Source organism: Protomyctophum bolini (assembly GCF_963924005.1).
Source record: "Protomyctophum bolini genome assembly, chromosome: 3".
Taxonomy (NCBI): domain Eukaryota; kingdom Metazoa; phylum Chordata; class Actinopteri; order Myctophiformes; family Myctophidae; genus Protomyctophum; species Protomyctophum bolini.
The window spans coordinates 37,438,001-37,456,509 of record NC_137864.1 but is presented as its reverse complement, the minus strand read 5'-3'; the positions used below and the strand labels follow the sequence as shown (position 1 = coordinate 37,456,509).

General features: G+C 41.9%; 1 protein-coding gene across 5 annotated transcripts in view; it reads right to left on the bottom strand.

Annotated features, from left to right (window-relative positions):
- pik3r6 (phosphoinositide-3-kinase regulatory subunit 6) overlaps positions 1-18,509 on the bottom strand; it is a 31,459-nt gene that overhangs the window by 3,949 nt on the left and 9,001 nt on the right. For 2 of the 5 annotated variants that reach the window (XM_080757515.1, XM_080757517.1), the window contains 20 exons: positions 14,312-14,469; positions 14,062-14,161; positions 13,685-13,786; positions 12,564-12,667; positions 11,986-12,054; positions 10,962-11,094; positions 10,057-10,126; positions 9,344-9,536; positions 8,515-8,668; positions 6,872-6,958; positions 5,129-5,363; positions 4,496-4,783; positions 3,601-3,691; positions 2,817-2,939; positions 1,416-1,517; positions 1,137-1,242; positions 895-953; positions 697-787; positions 286-344; positions 29-147 (listed from right to left, as the gene is read on the bottom strand). In XM_080757515.1, coding sequence (XP_080613641.1) covers positions 29-147; positions 286-344; positions 697-787; positions 895-953; positions 1,137-1,242; positions 1,416-1,517; positions 2,817-2,939; positions 3,601-3,691; positions 4,496-4,783; positions 5,129-5,363; positions 6,872-6,958; positions 8,515-8,668; positions 9,344-9,536; positions 10,057-10,126; positions 10,962-11,094; positions 11,986-12,054; positions 12,564-12,667; positions 13,685-13,786; positions 14,062-14,119 — 2,243 coding nt within the window. In that variant the 5' untranslated portion in view covers positions 14,120-14,161; positions 14,312-14,469. Of the gene's footprint in view, positions 1-28; positions 148-285; positions 345-696; positions 788-894; positions 954-1,136; positions 1,243-1,415; positions 1,518-2,816; positions 2,940-3,600; positions 3,692-4,495; positions 4,784-5,128; positions 5,364-6,871; positions 6,959-8,514; positions 8,669-9,343; positions 9,537-10,056; positions 10,127-10,961; positions 11,095-11,985; positions 12,055-12,563; positions 12,668-13,684; positions 13,787-14,061; positions 14,162-14,311; positions 14,470-18,509 lie in introns of those variants that run through there. The other 3 variants (XM_080757518.1, XM_080757516.1, XR_013963578.1) reach the window with 3 other exon arrangements.

Below are 18,509 nucleotides of genomic sequence, written 5' to 3'. Positions count from 1 at the left end.
TAAACCAAATGAAGTCGGTCTCTCTTACCTGTGGACATCTTCGAAGGTTCTGTGAGGGTCTTTGTCCAGTGTAACAGTGAAACAGCTCTCCTCCATGGAACAGACTTTAATGTTACACGTGCGGATCTTTGTCTCCTGAACATTTGACTGTAAATAATTAACAGATTTTTAGTTTTTTTTAATGACAAAATGTCTAACAATGTTATAATGTCCTTGAATGTAGAAAGTGGAGGTGAGGACTATTGAAAGGAAGGAATTTGTTTTTTCATTATTTTCCACACTCACCATATTGTTTTTTGTTTTTGTTTGAGTCTCAGTTAAAGTCAGTGTCAAACAATTCAAGTCTAGAGAACAGAGGAGAAAAAAGAAAAGTCAAACTATATAATAAATTATATATTCATACGGTAAATCGGAGGTTCTCAAACTCAAGTGGAGTCCCATTATGTCTGTTTTATTTATTTTTTGAAAAGCTGCTTCCATTCACAAACATGTACATGTACAGAAACACTTTTAGTAGCATTTAAGCTACATTGATGAGGAACAAATTCAGCAGGAATCACATTGTTGTAAATCTATTCTCTAATAATTCCCATTATTATAATTTCTTTTAAATGTGCTTTATTTTTTCAAATAAAGCTCTGAATAAATATATTCAAATAAATTGCTCTATAAATAAAAAAATATTATTGTATTTACCCTCCACTGCACTGACAGGAATGGCACTGATTTGGACTCTTGACATTCTGACTGACAGTCCCCTGTCCACATCTCTGCCACTTAATGTTGCCTGGAGTGCGCACACACACACACACACAGTCAATACTGCAACAAGATGTGTTGCTGGAAATTCGCAAGTTATTAGAGGTGAGGAATCTCTTGAGGCAATGAGGTCACCTTTCTGTACGTGACAGATATGACGGGCCCAAAGGACTCTGTGTGCTTCTTCTGCTTCTCTGTCAACAATTACAAAGATATGTTGTTAAACGCCGTATTGATCTAATGATGCACGCACACACACACACACACACACACACACACACACACGCACACACACACACACACACACACACACACACACACACACACACACACACACACACACACACACACACACACACACACACACACACACTTACCTCTAACTGTAGAGTTAAGCATGTATTCAGGAAACTCGATTTCAAGGTGAGACAGAAACACTTCTTCCGCTGGATAATTCTTCATGTTGGAGTTGGAGAAGAACATCTGGAGGAGAGAACAGAGCCTGATTTATAGCAGTGGTTCTTGAAGTGTCCGGACCCCCACTCTCCCAGGGCTCCTTGAAGGAACCCTTAACTCCCTTAGTATGGACTACATGCGGTTGTATACTGTACTCAGAGTATATAGGTCAAAGGAAGCTCAAGGATCTATGTTCTCACCTTCACAGAGTAGATGGTAAAGTAGACAGGCTGGCGTCCAGTGCGAACATAGTAGGAAATTATATCAGACACAATCTGTTCCTTTTTTCTACTGGCCTGTTGCTGGAGAAAAAAAGATAAAACAGCCATGCTTCATATACCGTAACCACTATGAATCAGGCTTCCCTCTTCTGGACACATGGTATTATATATTCAAAACATTTTTCCAAATATTTTAAAAACATATTACATTATATATATATTAATTGAATAAATTACATTTTCTTTTAAGCAAAAATAGCAGATCTACAAGCTCTTGTGAGTTTGAAGACTAGGTATTTCTGGTATTTTTGAAAGCATATTTCAAGTATAAAATTGGGCAATTTATATTTTGATGTGGGACATACATGATGTCTTCTCAAGTATAAATCATTACATTTGATACAATTTTATATAAAAGATGTTGAATGTCACTTCCCCACAGATTAATATTTGTAATACAATAATGCAAGTAAATATAAGAATTATTTGGTTGTTGGGTGTTTCTTCACAAGCTAAGTGTTAAAACAGTTTAAGAGCCAAAAACGTCAAGACGTCTAATTGCCAATTATGGACCGGATGCCACGGACGACAAGACGTGATCCCTTGGGAATTGAAAATTCCTCTAATCTGTTGTACATGTGATGACATGCACATTACATGCATAATAGAATTACAAGTTATTTCTTTCTGATTTTTTATAATGGGAGAATTGGCACTCAAAGCCTAAACTGGTGACCACCAGGTGGCGCTGAAAGAGTGTTTTTTCCCTGAAAAGAAGTTGTGAAACTTCCTCTATTTCAACCTAACATTTCCTTTCCCCAACTCAGTTCATCTGACAACATAAATAAAAATGTCATTTGACTTGAAGCAGTGATATCTAAATTGTACAAGGATGCATCATTCATAGTGTAAAGTAATTATGTGTGTCAATTATTAATATTCCTTAATCTGAATAACTGAACATAACTGAGCAACGACATGTCTAAAGCTTATGTTACAGTATACTCCATTGCATGAAGATGTTGCTTGCAAAAAATCTGTTATTTTCACCAAGGGAACAGCATCATACTACTGTACATAGCATAAATGTGGCATAAATGGTAAATGGTGCATTTATATAACGCCTTCATCCAAGGCGCTTTACAGAGATTGTGCATTACATTCACTCATTCACACACAGATGGTGGCAGAAACCATGCAAGGCACCAACCAGCACATCAGGAGCAATTAGGGGTTCAGTGTCTTGCTCAAGGACACTTCGACACTAACTCTGGGGGAGCCCGGGTTCGAGCTGTTACCATCCAGTCACTCTACCCCTGAGCCACCGCCACCCCTGGCATACATTTATTTTGTTTCTTAAGTAGCTTAGTAGTTTCTTACCATTTCAGCTAATTTGGGAATCATGGAGCCCAAGCTGTTGATATTACAGTCGTACCAGGGGTCTACCATGCTTAAGTAGGAGCCCAGAGAACAGGGGTTATCCTTGGTTGGAAGAGGCGTTTCCTTGTGGAGACAGAAAGGAAACCAATTAATGTCACACTTCATCAATTAATTTAATTTCTGGACTCCAGTCTTAATGTCTAGCGGAAACATTGAAACTCTCAAAAGATTTATTTACAACGCTGTAACATTCACACATCAGACATGTCGTTCCAACAAGGCACATAGAGTGAGCTGCTCTTGCCTGACGGTCAGATCATAATTGGCTAAAAGAAAACAATGTTCCATTAGATCTCTTCTTCTAGCTTGGTAGTGCTTACAGTATCTTCCCTCCCGCAGCTATAAAACAAAGAGGCCACTGAAGCTGGCAGCTGTGACCTGCCAACCTAAACTCCCTGCACACAGCTGGCGTCCCTGATCTCAGCTCTCAAACTGTAACTAGCAACACAGGATAATAAATACTAAACAAATATAACAATATAATAATAAAGTTAGCTTACAACACGTCACTTTCGTGACATGTTGTAAGCTTGTAGATCTGCCATTTCTGCTATTTTTGAATAATGTTTGAAAATGTATGGGCATTTTTCAACATGGAAACGATTGACGATTATGTAATAATTGTGACATGTCTAATCCTGACCTGTACTGATAACATCCAATATTGTGTTGCTTGTAGAGTGAACATTGATAAGAGCTTAGTCTAGTTAAGGGAAGTGCTTACTTTGACAGATGTTGAGTCCTCACAAACAGGGATGTAGTAAAACTGGAGGTTTAATTTAGTGGTCAGGAAAGGCCGTCGTGCTTCCCTTTTCCTAAAACAGACAGACTGATGAGTTACAAAATCCACAAAACGTGTTCAGTGCACAATATCCTCAATGAATTGGTTTGAAAATCCCCACCGAAGCATCTTCATGTACTGTATTTGACATGTGACATATATAGCAGAGACCGCAGCGCAGATTATCTCCACTATTATGCAGAAATTAATTTTAAGTTGAGTAAGTCGAGGTCCAGACATTTCCTTGTGTTGAAAGAAATAGTCTCTGTGTGTACGTCTGTACGTCTGTAATCCACGTAATTCGAGAACCCCTACAGGGAGTTCAGTGCCCGGTGTCGAGTCGGTCGGAACCATGGTTGTCCAGAACCGCCCCAAAAGGCCTCTGCCCGGGCCACAGCTGACATCACAAGGCCTCTGCCCGGGCCAGACTCCGTATTTGGGCATGCCTAAATACGGGTTCGTCCCACCGACTTCTGACATCATTCTGACATCTGCATATTTGGGCATGCCCGACAAAGAACTCCATATATGGGCATAAAAGGGGATACCGCTGATATCACTTCTGACATCACAATAGTGCAGTGCACGGTGTCGAGTCACTCACACCCACTGTTGTCTAGAACCGCCACAAAGGTCCTCTGCCCGGGCTCTGGGCAGGACCAGGCTCCGGGCACTGCTCTAGTATAACAAATTTGTACATTTGTAGAAGTAAACTTAGTAATTACTTCTCATGATTAGATTAGGTTAGATTTGACAATGTTAAGTTTTCATTTTCAACATCGGAATCTCCTCTTTCTACCAGTACATAGACACAGCTTGGTCTGATCTGGTGTCTCACCTGAGAGAGTACAAGGCCTTGGCCAGGCGTCCCAGCACCCTGTCATCTCCCACAGCGACTATCCTCGCTACGAGGTGCTTCTTCTGCTGTTGCTTGTTGTCAACGGGTGTCTGGGACTCACAGAACCCTGCTTGTCTCTGCAGAGGTCCCCTTCCTCCTCTACCCCCGCCACCCGCTCCGGCCCCGTGGTGGGTCTCGAGAGCGCTCTGCATGAAAGCCATGTTGTCCGATGGAGAAGGTCTCACCTTCATGCCTCCGCGGCGGTTGAGCTTGTTTTGGTCTGGCTCACTGTGTGAAAGGAAGAGGTTCAATTTAAAAAGCAAAAAAACAATAGTAATAATATCATTAAGATGTTTGCACACTGGTGCGCTTTTTTCGGCCGAATATCGGAGCGAATTTCGGGGGACGTACTAAAAACAAAAGATTTTCCGCAGCTGTCTAGTCTACTGACAGGCTGACAGCTAGTGATAGCCTACTACTTTCGTATCCGCAAAACGCAGCGAAAAAAGGCACCAGTGTGCAACCACCATTATTATTATTGAAAACGAGAAAATCTAGAAGATTCTTATACATATTGATCGCAGCATAATGACTTTAATCGTTTTAATTGATTCAATGTCTTGCTTGAATTACTTTTTACTGGGCTCTCCAGATGAGCCTGGACAGGAATATTCGGGTGATGTTGTGAGTGGCTCAGTGCCGGGGGTCAGGTCCCTTTCGATGCCACTGTCGTTGGACATGACAGAGTGTCGTGGCATATCTGGTGGTTTTAGGTCCATGAGCAGGTCACACAGCAGCTCCTCCGCAGCACTGAGGCTAAACTGTTCCGACATTGAGCTTGAGCGCACACACTTCGCAAGCTCTCTCCCTGTCAAAAAAATGAAAAAACAAAACAAAAAACATATAAGGCTTATTCAGCACCTCCTAATAAAACATTTTTCTATAACTCTTCCTTTTGAATGGCTGATTCATTGGAAACTGTGGAGATCGCGTCATGTGGACAGGGAAAGCACACATTGCAAGTTCATGCAATGTCATGCAACCTGAGGCATAGTAGGCTACTTTACACAGCAATCGTGTTTCCTGTAACATGTTTCAAAAGGAGACAGATCTCATTTGACCAGCAGTCAGTGGTGCAAAGTAACTAAAGGGGAATACCACTCATTTTCAACACTGAACTATGTCATTGCGAATGCAGTGAGCACTTACTATGAGACCTAGCAGATCATGTCTGTCTGTCTGTCTGTCTGTGTGTCTGTCCCGCTATCCAAATATGGAGTGTGTTGCATCAGCAATCACTCAGCTCCATATATGGGCACAAAAGGGGCCAGGTCCACTCAGCTCCATATATGGGCACAAAAGGGGCCAGGTCCACATATACAGTAACAGCGGGACGTCCAAATATGGAGTGTGTTGCATCGCTTACTGTATATGTGGACCTGGCCCCTTTTGTGTCCATATATGGAGCTGAGTGATTTGTTTGTTGTGGACCTGGCTTATTCTAATTGTTATTGCAATTTACGATCTCCCCTATTTTAGCCTAGAACTGGAGGTCTAGAACTTGGGGTTGTATATTAATGACATAGTTCAATGCTGAAAATGAGTGATATTCCCCTTAAGTACATATACTCAACTACTGTACTTAAGTACAATTTTGAGGTATCTGTACTTTATTTGTGTATTTTCAATTTCCAATACTTTCATTTACTCCACTACATCCCAGAGGCAATTATTATACTTTTACTCCACTACAATTACTTGAAAACATTTGAGTACTCTTTCCACCAGCAGTTGAGAAGACCCAGTTGAGCAATAAGACTGACCGTAGTACAGAGTGATGTAAGCAAGGCAACTAATGAAGACAATTGGATGTGTTATTTAGGTGTCAATGTGCAATGACAATGCTATTGACTATAGGCCTGTCACAATTATTACATAATCACCTACCGGTAATCGCAATTATTTGAGATAATCACAATTGTTTTTGCATAATCGTCAATCGTTGTTGATTTTTCATAATACAACACGTCACACCCATTATTACAATAGCTTTATAATAGCCTCATTTAGCCTGCCATGTTTTAATCTGCTGTAGATTTGAAACAAACTATAAAATCTGCCTGGGATTTCACAACCCATTAATTCATGAATCCTGCTACTTTAATGCATCTTAGCCTAGTGTGGCTTGCTTGATGTGTTAAACCTAATTTATACTTCATCTACAAATGGAAAATGGAAAAAAACATGCCGTTAGCTTTAAGATATCACTTATTTTCCTGCGAGTGACACCATCATGACTGAGAAATTAGATTTAACCACTTTCAACCTGGCGTCGAAAAAGTGGTTCATTGCAAGACCTCCCAGTGAGCTACTCACAGATATCCTCGTCTGACAACCAGAGGTGGAAGCTCATCTCCGGGTTGGGAAGAGGACTGTCAGACAATGAGCCATGAGACAATGGGTCTGCAACACACACACACACACACACACACACACACACACACACACACACACACACACACACACACACACACACACACACACACACACACACACACACACACACACACACACACACACACACACACACACACAGCGAGGAGAACACACACACACACACACACACACACACACACACACACACACAGAGCGGGAGAAAGAGAGACAGAGGAAAAGACCAAAACTGTCACATTAGACTGAAAACAAACACCCCCTTACTTCCTCCCTCCATCTGCTTCCGAGCGTGGAGAGACTCTGCAGGATGGACAGGTGTTATGATAACACTAGCTATAATTAATTATAGAAGTCATGGATATATAGGCGCTCAACTGCTGACTTCCCCGATTAGGCCACAGAGGTATTCCGAAGCTCCAGCGGACAGTGGAGTGTTTGTCGGAGTGACCACACCATTTTGCATAGATACATTTTGTTATCATTGACACTATAAACCGTCTCGAGGTTTATCTCTATTTTGGGTATGCTCGAATTTGCAAATTTCAAAAAGTTTTTAATGTTTTAGAATATAGCAAAAATAGCAGATCTATTTATTATAAGCTCACAACCTGTCTCATTGTGCTACGATCTTGCATGCTTGACTATGAGAAGTGAACAAAAGGTGGACGAAAGGTAAGGACCTTTCTATTTTTGATAAACAGGACCGCTGCTAGGCATACGCACAGTAGGCACATGCCGAGGGGGGCAACAAAATGCGCCAAGCCGATCCTCATAATAATAATTTTCTCAGTGGCTCCGCCGATTAATAATGTGCATGCGTCCTTGAGTTGAATAGGTTTCAAGACTCAGAATGCGTGCTTATGTGGATCTGCTCAGGTCAGCAGCGTCCCTGTCCCCAACAAACGTGATTTAATGCAACCCCTTAACTATAGCATCTAAAATGGAATATGAAAGAAAATATTGTATTGGTCATCCTCCTAGTTAAATGTGTCCATCTTTAGTCAGGCTATAGTGCTTAAAGGAGTAGTTCACCCCAAAAAATATTTTCTATCAATTACAGTACACACCCTACCAGAGACTCCGCCGCCGCCGCTCATCAAATTATTGGCTTAGGAATGCGACAAAAAAATCTCTATGATTATATGGGGGCAGGGCTCTCTATCTACCTGTCCCTGTAGCAGTGAGGGGTGAAAACATTAATGGGGGCAGGGCTCTCTATCTACCTGTCCCTGTAGCAGTGAGGGGTGAAAACATTAATGGGGGCAGGGCTCTCTATCTACCTGTCCCTGTAGCAGTGAGGGGTGAAAACATTAATGGGGGCAGGGCTCTCTATCTACCTGTCCCTGTAGCAGTGAGGGGTGAAAACATTAATGGGGGCAGGGCTCTCTACCTACCTGTCCCTGTAGCAGTGAGGGGTGAAAACATTAATGGGGGCAGGGCTCTCTACCTACCTGTCCCTGTAGCAGTGAGGGGTGAAAACATCAATGGGGGCAGGGCTCTCTATCTACCTGTCCCTGTAGCAGTGAGGGGTGAAAACATCAATGGGGGCAGGGCTCTCTACCTACCTGTCCCTGTAGCAGTGAGGATCTCTCTGTACAGCTGCTTCAGACGGCTCCTCAGCGCTGCTGCTCCTTCCCCTCTGACGCCCCCGCTGTCCACGCTCAGCTCCATAGCCGACAACACTTCCTGGAAGTACGGCTCAATGTCTTCACCCATGTCCTGTTGTCACGCACACGCGCACGCACACACACACACAGGAAGATAAACATACACACAATGGTATTAATAGAAAAGAGGTGAAAGGTTGGTCGAGTGTGTATCCTGTGGAGGTGTTAAATTTGGACCAGTGCCAGGGGTCTCTCTCCTGTTTAACCTGAGCTAAATGGAACAGTCTGCATGAAGACGTTTCAGCAGTGCCGGCCCATGAGCAATTTTGTGCCCTGAGCAAGATTTTTCCTTCACAATAAAGGTCCTTGCAGAGTGCAGACTGTTGCCTTTTTTTAGATTTTTTTGCAGCGTTTTTCCAGAAAGTGAAAGTGGTCTCAATGTATACAGATATAGCAAAAAAGAAGCAACAGCAATAACAAAACACAGGTAGCTTAGCAGGGAGAATTGATGGTTCCATTTTAAGGTCTTTAGTTTAGACCATGGGTTGCAACGGGGACTAGTACTGTGTAGATTTCTTTATTTCCATGTAGTATTTGTTTCCAAGGACCACTTTGGAAAGTGTCATCCTGTGGATTTTACTTTTGCACTTAATGCTCCTAATAAATATAAAATAAAACAGGATGGAATAAAATGTGAAAACAATAAAACAGTGAATTGACATAACGAGACATGTAAAAGGAGTTGGTGTTGATGAATTAAAACGTAAAAAGGGAAAGAGAGCCTCACCTTCAGCGACTGAGCCAGGTTAGGACCATGGCACTGTTCCTCTCCCAGAGCAGCCTGGATGGAGTTTTTGATCACAGAACACATGTGGTCTATGGGACTGAGGAAACGTCCTGGGCCTGACTTCTCAATGTCCCCACGCAGGACATCTCCAACAGAACCAGAGATGACTGTTGGGTCAGCAAACACAAAAACCCTGGGGAGATGACACGAGGTGAATGATCTCAGACTAACCACCAAAGCCCCTTCTATGGCATCGTAAGACAAAGCGCAAAAAAATACTATACTGTATAAATAAAAATAGAAATCTAGAAGAATCTTTGTTTGCCCAAAAAAGGGCTAAGAAAGGGTTAATGTGGTTAACTGGTCATGTCAGGGTAAAAGTAATTCATTTAATTTTAGTAGAGTAAGGTTTTATTTTCAACTTTTTATATGGTATACAGTGAATTAACCTATTTGATGTAGTACAAAATCATTTTCTGAGATGGAGATGAGTGGATGAATGCATCTTGGTAATGTCAGATAATGTCAGATAATTAGATTGTATTACTGGATCAATGAGCTGAGCATGAAGGTCAGGCCCAAAGTGGGAAAAAGTATAATATTTTTTGTAAATAGGTCTGACACATTGCCGAGCAATGTGACTAAAGATAGAACATGGAAATAATCCTTTATAAATCCTTAATTACAAACTCATTGTCGTTTAGCTGACTCACCTCTCCTGGAAGGGGTAGTGTTCATTTTTCAGACTCTGCTCGGACACCACCATCCTCTCATACATGCGCCCTGTGAACCACACAGCATTGACCACTGTTAACTGCTAATATACCATACAAATCTGTCCACGGTGTATTCCAATGCAGGTTGAATTCTGAACATGTACATATGTGGGTGTATGCTGTAAATGGGTCTTATAATCCACCAGCTGCCCATGGACTTTCCCTCCTTTTGTCCTTTGGAGTTTTGTCCCTTATTTGTAGTTCTTGCCTGTGCTGTATAATAATATACGTCAGTGTTTATGGATAATTGTCAACTAATGTGTATATGACAATACTGTACACTAGGCAGCATGTGCGTAATGAAGAGAACATACACAAGGATGGCCATACATACACTGTATTGCATTGTGTGTGTGTGTGTGTGTGTGTGTGTGTGTGTGTGTGTGTGTGTGTGTGTGTGTGTGTGTGTGTGTGTGTTTGTGTGTGTGTGTGTGTGTGTGTGTGTGTGTGCAGTCGGGAGGAAACTCGTAACTCAAAAATTTTCATTTTTCAGGAAATTAAGAAAACAGTATATTTTTAAAACAAAGCAATACAGCCTCATCAAAGTTGGTGTTGTAATTTCATATTGTCATCTACTTCCATGAGAGGGGGAGAGGTGGTGGAGTTAGTTGCTTTAGCAGACATTTTGAGGGTCCAATGGAGTTAAGAGGTTTTGTCCAAAGCACTTTTTACCCAACTACTTTTGAACACATAGACTGTGTTCAGTCTAAACTAAAGGGTGTTCAATAGCACGGATCTATGCCAAAAAAAATCTAAAACCTCAAAAATGGAGTTATGAGGTTTCCTCCCGACAGTATATATAGTTACAAAATGTAATAACTTGATCTATGCCTGAATCGTACCTGGAATAGAGCACTCAGCCTTTATCTGTCGAGTGTAGCTGAGGGCTATTGTGCAATAAGGCTGGGGAAAGGCCAGGAGTCTCTTACAAAAATCATAAACCCGCTTGTAGAGATCATCTGGAATGTAGACAGTCTGGAAAGAGGATGCACGCAAGGACACACGGACACACAGACACACACACACACACAGACACACACACACACACACACACACACACACACACACACACACACACACACACACACACACACACACACACACACACACACACACACAGAGTTCAGTCAATCACGTACCACTGTTCTCAAACTATAACCATAAGTTAACTACTGTATGTGCAGAGCAACTTCTTAATCTACAAAACAGCCTGCCCTCGCTTGGACAAGCTATAAATGTAGAATGTAAACTTAAACCAGTAAGGACACAAAGTGCATTCAACGATGCATTCGGTCAATGTTGAGTTATTTCTCCAACACTTTAGTTCAGTGCTGCATAACTATTTCTATTCCTGTGTCAATCAGGATAAACCAGATAGCCAGGACACAGAGGTTAAGGTGGGGTTTTCAACCAGTGGTCCTTGAGGGGGTTCCTGGTGGTCCCCAGCTAAATGATGGAGAGTTGGTAACCAAATGGACCCTTATAGATCTTGAACTCCTGAGAGTGTAAAATGAAACCAAATGGACCCTTACGGGCCCATTTGGTTTAATTTTACACTCTCAACAGCTAAAGTATTGTGAAACATCTGCATTACTTAATTTACAAGAAGTCTACACAATTACAGAATGTAGAATAATTGTTAATTTATACTAGAGGACAAAATATTTAACGACAAAAAAATATTCTTTAGTTTTGGGTATGAGGGGCTAAATGTCATCAAATGGTGCATGGTCCATGGCTCAAATGCTGAATATATTATGGGCCTTGATATTAAAATGGTTGAAAACCCCTGCTATAGGCCATACCGTACATGATCTGATTTGGGTCCTATCCCACAGTTTATGAAGCCATAAACTACATACGTACCTGGATGATGGCATATATTAGTGTGTGCAACAAAGGAATGATGATCCTGGAAGAGTTCAGCCTCTCAGCCTGCAGAGAAAGTGAACGTCATGTAAAAAAAAAAAAAAAAAAAGGGCTTTCTTAGCACATACGGTAAACAGTGGTTTTCAACCAGTGGTCCTACAACCAGTGGTCAACTACAGGTGGTTCCCAAAATGATGGAGAGACCCTATGGGTCCACTCCATTTGGTTTCATGTTACGCTCTCATGCTCTCTGCTTTACTTAATTAAAAGAAACTCTACACAATTAGAGAATGTAGAAGAATTGTTATTTTGATCAATGTTTGCCTGTTTTCTCTCCTAATGCTACTAACATCAGCATGGAATTGTGGACGAAATCTTATCCAACGACAAAATATTCTTTAGTTTTGAGTCTGTAGGTTAGGGTTAGGGTAATCAATTGGAGGTCTGTGGCTCAAATACCAAATAAATGATGGGTCTTGATATGAAAACGGTTGAAAACCACTGCAGTAGAGGACCGGCATATCAGCATTCAATTCAATTCAATGAACAAAAACAGAAGAGGAAACTTTATGCACCTTCTCCAGCTCCTTGATAACCACTCGGACCAGAGCCAAGCTGTTGGCAGGGTTGTTCAGAACCTTCTTATGAAGTGTCCATCGGATAATGTGCTCCAGCCTGCCTGCGTACACACACACACACACACACACACACACACACATTATTACATTTGAAACGGTAACAAGTTGTGAGCGCACACATGCACAGTTCAATTGGGCAAGTCATAGACCGTGACGCATGCAGAAGCGCCGCTCCTGCCCGTGCTCCGCAGCCGCAATAGGTCACAGAGCGACCCTATTGTTGGGTTTTCAACCCAGCTCTGTGGTTTTCCTTTCCGTGATGCGATGGCCCAGGACAGCGGACACACGAGTGACACGATATTCACGGAGAAAGAACAACAGCATGGACAGCATGGCATAGACGCGAGCGTGCCGCATGCGTGTAAGATTCTAGTAGACTACATTTCCATATAGCATTGAACAAAAGTTGCAATGGTTGCTTTTCCAAAACATGGTTGATGACTAACAGCTATCACACTGCTGATATGATGACTACAGCAGGATGTTGTCACCTCAACAGCATGTGGTTTTAGGCGAAGCTGAGAAAATGCCTATCATGGGTGGAATTAGGACAAGAATGCTGTTCGGACACAGCAAAAAACCAAAGCTTCATCAATTGTACCAGTACACAGTGCGGAGCTGTCTGTGAAGGTGATTATGTAAGAGATGCAGGGAGATGGAGAGGGTGCTGGGTACCGAAATGTGAACACACAAATCGACGCACTGCGAATCAACACTTCACGTCAGTGCAATAACCCCTGGGGAACGTTTGGCTAGCTCAAGCTGACATGCACACTAACGCATGCACGCATGCACACTAAATATAGCTATTTTCTTTGTTTTGCACTCTATAGACCTTGTCACTGTCAGTGGAATTGGTAGGCATAGGCAACAGGCAACAGCCTGGGTCCAAGTTTATTTCCTGTCAGCTGACACTGCAACTGGAAATAAACTTGGGCCCATTTAGAAAAGTTACATATTTCGTGCCACCACTTCCTTATTATGGTATGGAGGGAGTCAACAGCACAATGGTAGTGTTTGCTTTGTATACAGTTCAACACTGAGAAGCAGAATTCTACCTTTGTCGCACGCAGAGGTCTGCCCGCTGTCCGGCGCTTTGGGCAGTGCAGCCTGGAGACTTTGATAAAGGTCTGCCTCTGGAACCATGGGGCTGGAGCCAGCTATCAGTGGGTACAAAGGTTAGATGTAGGCTATGAACTATGAAGTGTTTTATATTGTACGGTATACATATTTTCAGTGCCGTTTCCTGCCTAAATAGTGTGTCAAGACCTGAAATATCATGTATTAGACAAACCATATATATATATAATACATAATACAGTCAATATCCAAAGGCATATTAACTGCCTGGTACATGTGCATCTATTTCTTTGTATGGTACTGTATGTGTATCATCGTGTACTGAGTGCATGTACTGTGTGCACTTCACATTTACCTGTTGGCTCCATGCTACGCCGACGGCTTGAGCTATCGTAGGGTGACTTGTTGGTCATGTTTCACACACCCACAGCAGAGCCACCATGGCATCACTTCTACTGTACGGCAAGAAGAAAGGGACAAGCGCTTAATAGCTTAATTGGATTTTCGGTGGTTAGGTGACCACCGAACTACAACATGACGTCACGAGCCACGGTGAAGAGCAAACCACCGCCACCGCTCCAACCCTTCTCTCTGTTTTTACTCACCACCGCTCAACGTTATTTCAGCTCCGCTGGTCAGCTCACCACCGGAGCGGTGGTCACCTCACCACCGAGAATCCAGACTATGAATGAGCCTTCAGGCTTCTCGGCTCAAGAGAGGTCGAGGATCAGAGGTCATGTGGGCAGGGAGGCTCCTCATCGACCTATAACAAAAAATCACACTCATGTGAAGTGAGGGGCGCAGCAAGTGCAGTATATAAATCACCACGATGACATTGTCATTTACTACCCTAAACAACCATTAAAGTCCATAGACTTGGCTGGCAAAAGAATACATCTTAACGACCAAAAACAAACGAAATTACTAAAACTAAACTATTAAAGTTCATACTCGGACACTGGATCATGCTCCAAAAGCTGAAAAGTTTTATTTTTGTTCCTTTAGACCATTGGACATTATTCTTTTTTTTTGTGTCTTATCATTTTGACAGATATGTACAAATACTGTACATCAATCAATACATCAATCTACAAGTACGTACCGACACAAATTCCCATTGGAAATGAATGGAGAATGTATCATATTTGGTAGAGCAAATAGACATGTTGCGTCATGATGATGTACGATGATACGGGTAATACACTTCACATGATACATGATACATGATATACTCCACATGGGTGTGATTATTTTTTAAATAATAATCAAAATCCACAAGTCCACAACATCCAAGTAACTAGTAACTATAGCTTTAAAAAAAATGTAGTGTAGAAGACTAGAAGTACAATATTTGGATCAGAGTAAAAATAAACGTATTGGAAATTGCAAATACTAGTAAAGTACAAATTATAACTAATATACAGTAAGTGCAGTACTTAAGTAAGTGTACTTAGTTACTTACTTTCCACCACTGACAAATACCATCAAAACATTGCATCACAAGAGTAACTGCCCCAGATATTGTGTGAAGCACAAGCCATAATATACTGTACACGATCAGTCATACTGTATGCCACAGTCCCCAAACAATAGTGAGCATGAATCTAGAAACTGCAAAAATTCAATCAGTATTTCTTCAACAAGTTAATATTATATACCGGTACATGAAGAAAAGCCAAACACTCAACAACACCAAACAAATCAATTTAGATGTTTAACCCTTCAAGTTCTTACCCTCGTTTGTCCACGGAAATTCCAAAATGTACCAAATTTAGACCAAAGTACCTTTGGTCTAAATTCCAACTCTAGACACTAGGGGCTGTATTTTGCGTGTCTTAAGTACCAGGTCTTATTACCTAACTTGAGTAAACTAAAGACCTGGAGGCGTGATCAATGCTCTTTGGCCACTCAGAATAGCCAAATGGCATTGATCACGCCTCTAGGTCTTTAGTTTACTCAAGTTAGGTAATAAGATCTGGTACTTAAGACACGCAAAATACAGCCCTATGGCTGTATTTTGCATGTCTTAAGTACCAGGTCTTATTACCTAACTTGAGTAAACTAAAGACCTGGAGGCGTGATCAATGCTCTTTGGCCACTCAGAATAGCCAAATGGCATTGATCACGCCTCCAGGTCTTTAGTTTACTCAAGTTAGGTAATAAGACCTGGTACTTAAGACACGCAAAATACAGCCCTATGGAAGAGACAATGCACACCTACAGTGTAGTAGCACCTTTAGTAGCAGCAACCAGGAGAGAGAGAGAGAGAGAGAGAGAGAGAGAGAGAGGGAGAGGGAGAGAGGGAGAGGGAGAGAGAGAGAGAGACTGAACAAGCAGAGAGAAGATCATCCGTTCCTCCCATCTTTCCTTTAGGTCTGCCCTCATCTCACCTCCCTCTCTGTCGCTCTCATCTCACCTCCCTCTCTGTCGCTCTCATCTCACCTCCCTCTCTGTCGCTCTCATCTCACCTCCCTCTCTGTCGCCCTCATCTCACCTCCCTCTCTGTCGCCCTCATCTCACCTCCCTCTCTGTCGCTCTCATCTCACCTCCCTCTCTGTCGCCCTCATCTCACCTCCCTCTCTGTCGCTCTCATCTCACCTCCCTCTCTGTCGCCCTCATCTCACCTCACTCTCTGTCGCCCTCATCTCACCTCCCTCTCTGTCGCTCTTGCTCCATCTGGCTGTCTCTCCTCTCTGTCATTGTGTGAGATAATTTCAGAGGCTGTGTGAGTGTGCAATGGATTTAGCCTTGATCCGTGCTAAGAAAAGCAACACTATTACAAAACAGTAACACAACAGCACTGCATCAGCAAATGAAGACTGCCTGTTTGACCACATATTTCCTGTTCTCTCTTTTCTCAGTTTCTCTCATGCTTACATGCATTTTTTCTTAGCAGAAGTAATCAATACTAAGACACACACACACACACACACACACACACACACACACACACATACACACACAGTCTGTGCTTCCTGATGTGAATGAGTGGGCAGACAACTGCATGACAAGACTATTTTTAGACACTCTTTAAAAAGAAAGAAAGAAAGAAAAATCCAACCTGTTGAGTTTAGCTAATGAAAAGCCATTCACAAGCTATCAAAATGGGGGTGTTAAGCATAGCTGAATGGTTGGGGCACATACAGTATAATGCCTGCCCTGACAGTGACCCTGGTTATAGATTCCTGGCTGGCAGGAACATTTGCTGCATGTTGCTCACCTTGCTGTGAAGCTGTCCTGTCTCTCTACTGCAGGGTTTCTCAAAGTGAGTGCCGTGGCACCCTGGCCTAGGGTGCTGCGACGCAAGTCCAGGGGTGCCACAGCATACCATTACTAATATAAATAGAATCAAAATCACTTTAGTTCATAACTCATGTCTCTGAGTCCATGTACTGTATGAAGAAAAAGACTTGAGCACGACCGGTTAAGCCTAAAATATAAAATAAGCAACGAAACCTTAGTCTGGATTGCATCATAATACCAGGATGTAAAATACAAGTAGTGGGGCCTTCTCAAAGTTCTCATGTGCACTACACTAGTCCACACCGCATGAAATGTCGCTCAATTGAAAGGATAAAATAATACACACTTAACAAACAATTCATTGTTTTCTTAGTGTATTATCACTGATCGATCTAAAGTCTGGCGGTGAACATTACATTTGGGCACTGCACTTTTGTAATCAAACATGCAGTCAGCGTTTGTTGGACTTTCTCCCAAGTAGTATAAGATGCAGTGATGCACCAAGGAAGGACAAATCACGATACAATGTTTTTGGAAACTAAGAACACCTGAACAACGGTCTGTGCCAAGGCAGACGTGTGGGAAAGTCGTCCCTCTGTGGCACATCCACAACTCCACATTCCTGTGAAAGAGGGCAGATCAAGTACACTTCCCCAAAAGGTGGATATTTACAGGAACAAGAGAGGTCAACATGCACATTCTCAAAACATGTCTGTGTGGTGCTGGGAGTAAACTATGGGAGCATAACCTTTTGCACATATCCATTTAAATCCTTTAATCCATCTGGGTCAGGTCTCACTACACCCATTTAGACCTGAAAAATGCATTTCTACCACATACACTTCTCTCTCATGCTTTGACTGCGGAGTCCTCTAGGTAAACATCCAAAAGAGAAATGAGTTAGTTTGCTCAGTTTCACCCATACTAGTGAAGCAGATCTACGAGCTCACAACGTGGCACAAAGGCTGTTTTCACTACTTCTTAAACAATTTATGGAATGTTTCCTATTATTTCTTCATGAAATTTGAATTTGTTTTTTTGTTTTTTTAATACTGTTTTTATTAGGCATTTTTTGTATGACAGTTGAATTTGTTTTTTAATTAATTCATGGAAAATGTAGATTTTCAACCCAGTGTTTGGGAACCAGTGTCCTAGCTGTCATAGATCTTTTCTTTCTTCTACATTAAATATATTCACAGAAAATAGCAGACCTACAAGCTATTAAAATAGCAGATCTACAAGCAATTAACGTTGTTCCCAAACCAATAGCAGTGTTGTAAAAGCTGCCGATACTGCCTAAAATGCAGTGGTGTAGTACTCACATTTCTTACTTAAATATAAGTATCAATACTGTAATTGTAAAAGTTCGGAATTCAACATTTACTTGAGTAAAAGTACAAAAGTAATGGCATCAAAGTGTACTTAAAGTAGCCTGGGTTCCAGGCTGATTCGCTGCGTTCCGCTGGTCTGAAATGTCACTGCGCTACTCGCTTGCGAAGTGACATTTCAGACCCGCAGAATGCAGCAAATCAGGCTGGAAACCAGGCTATATTTAAAGTA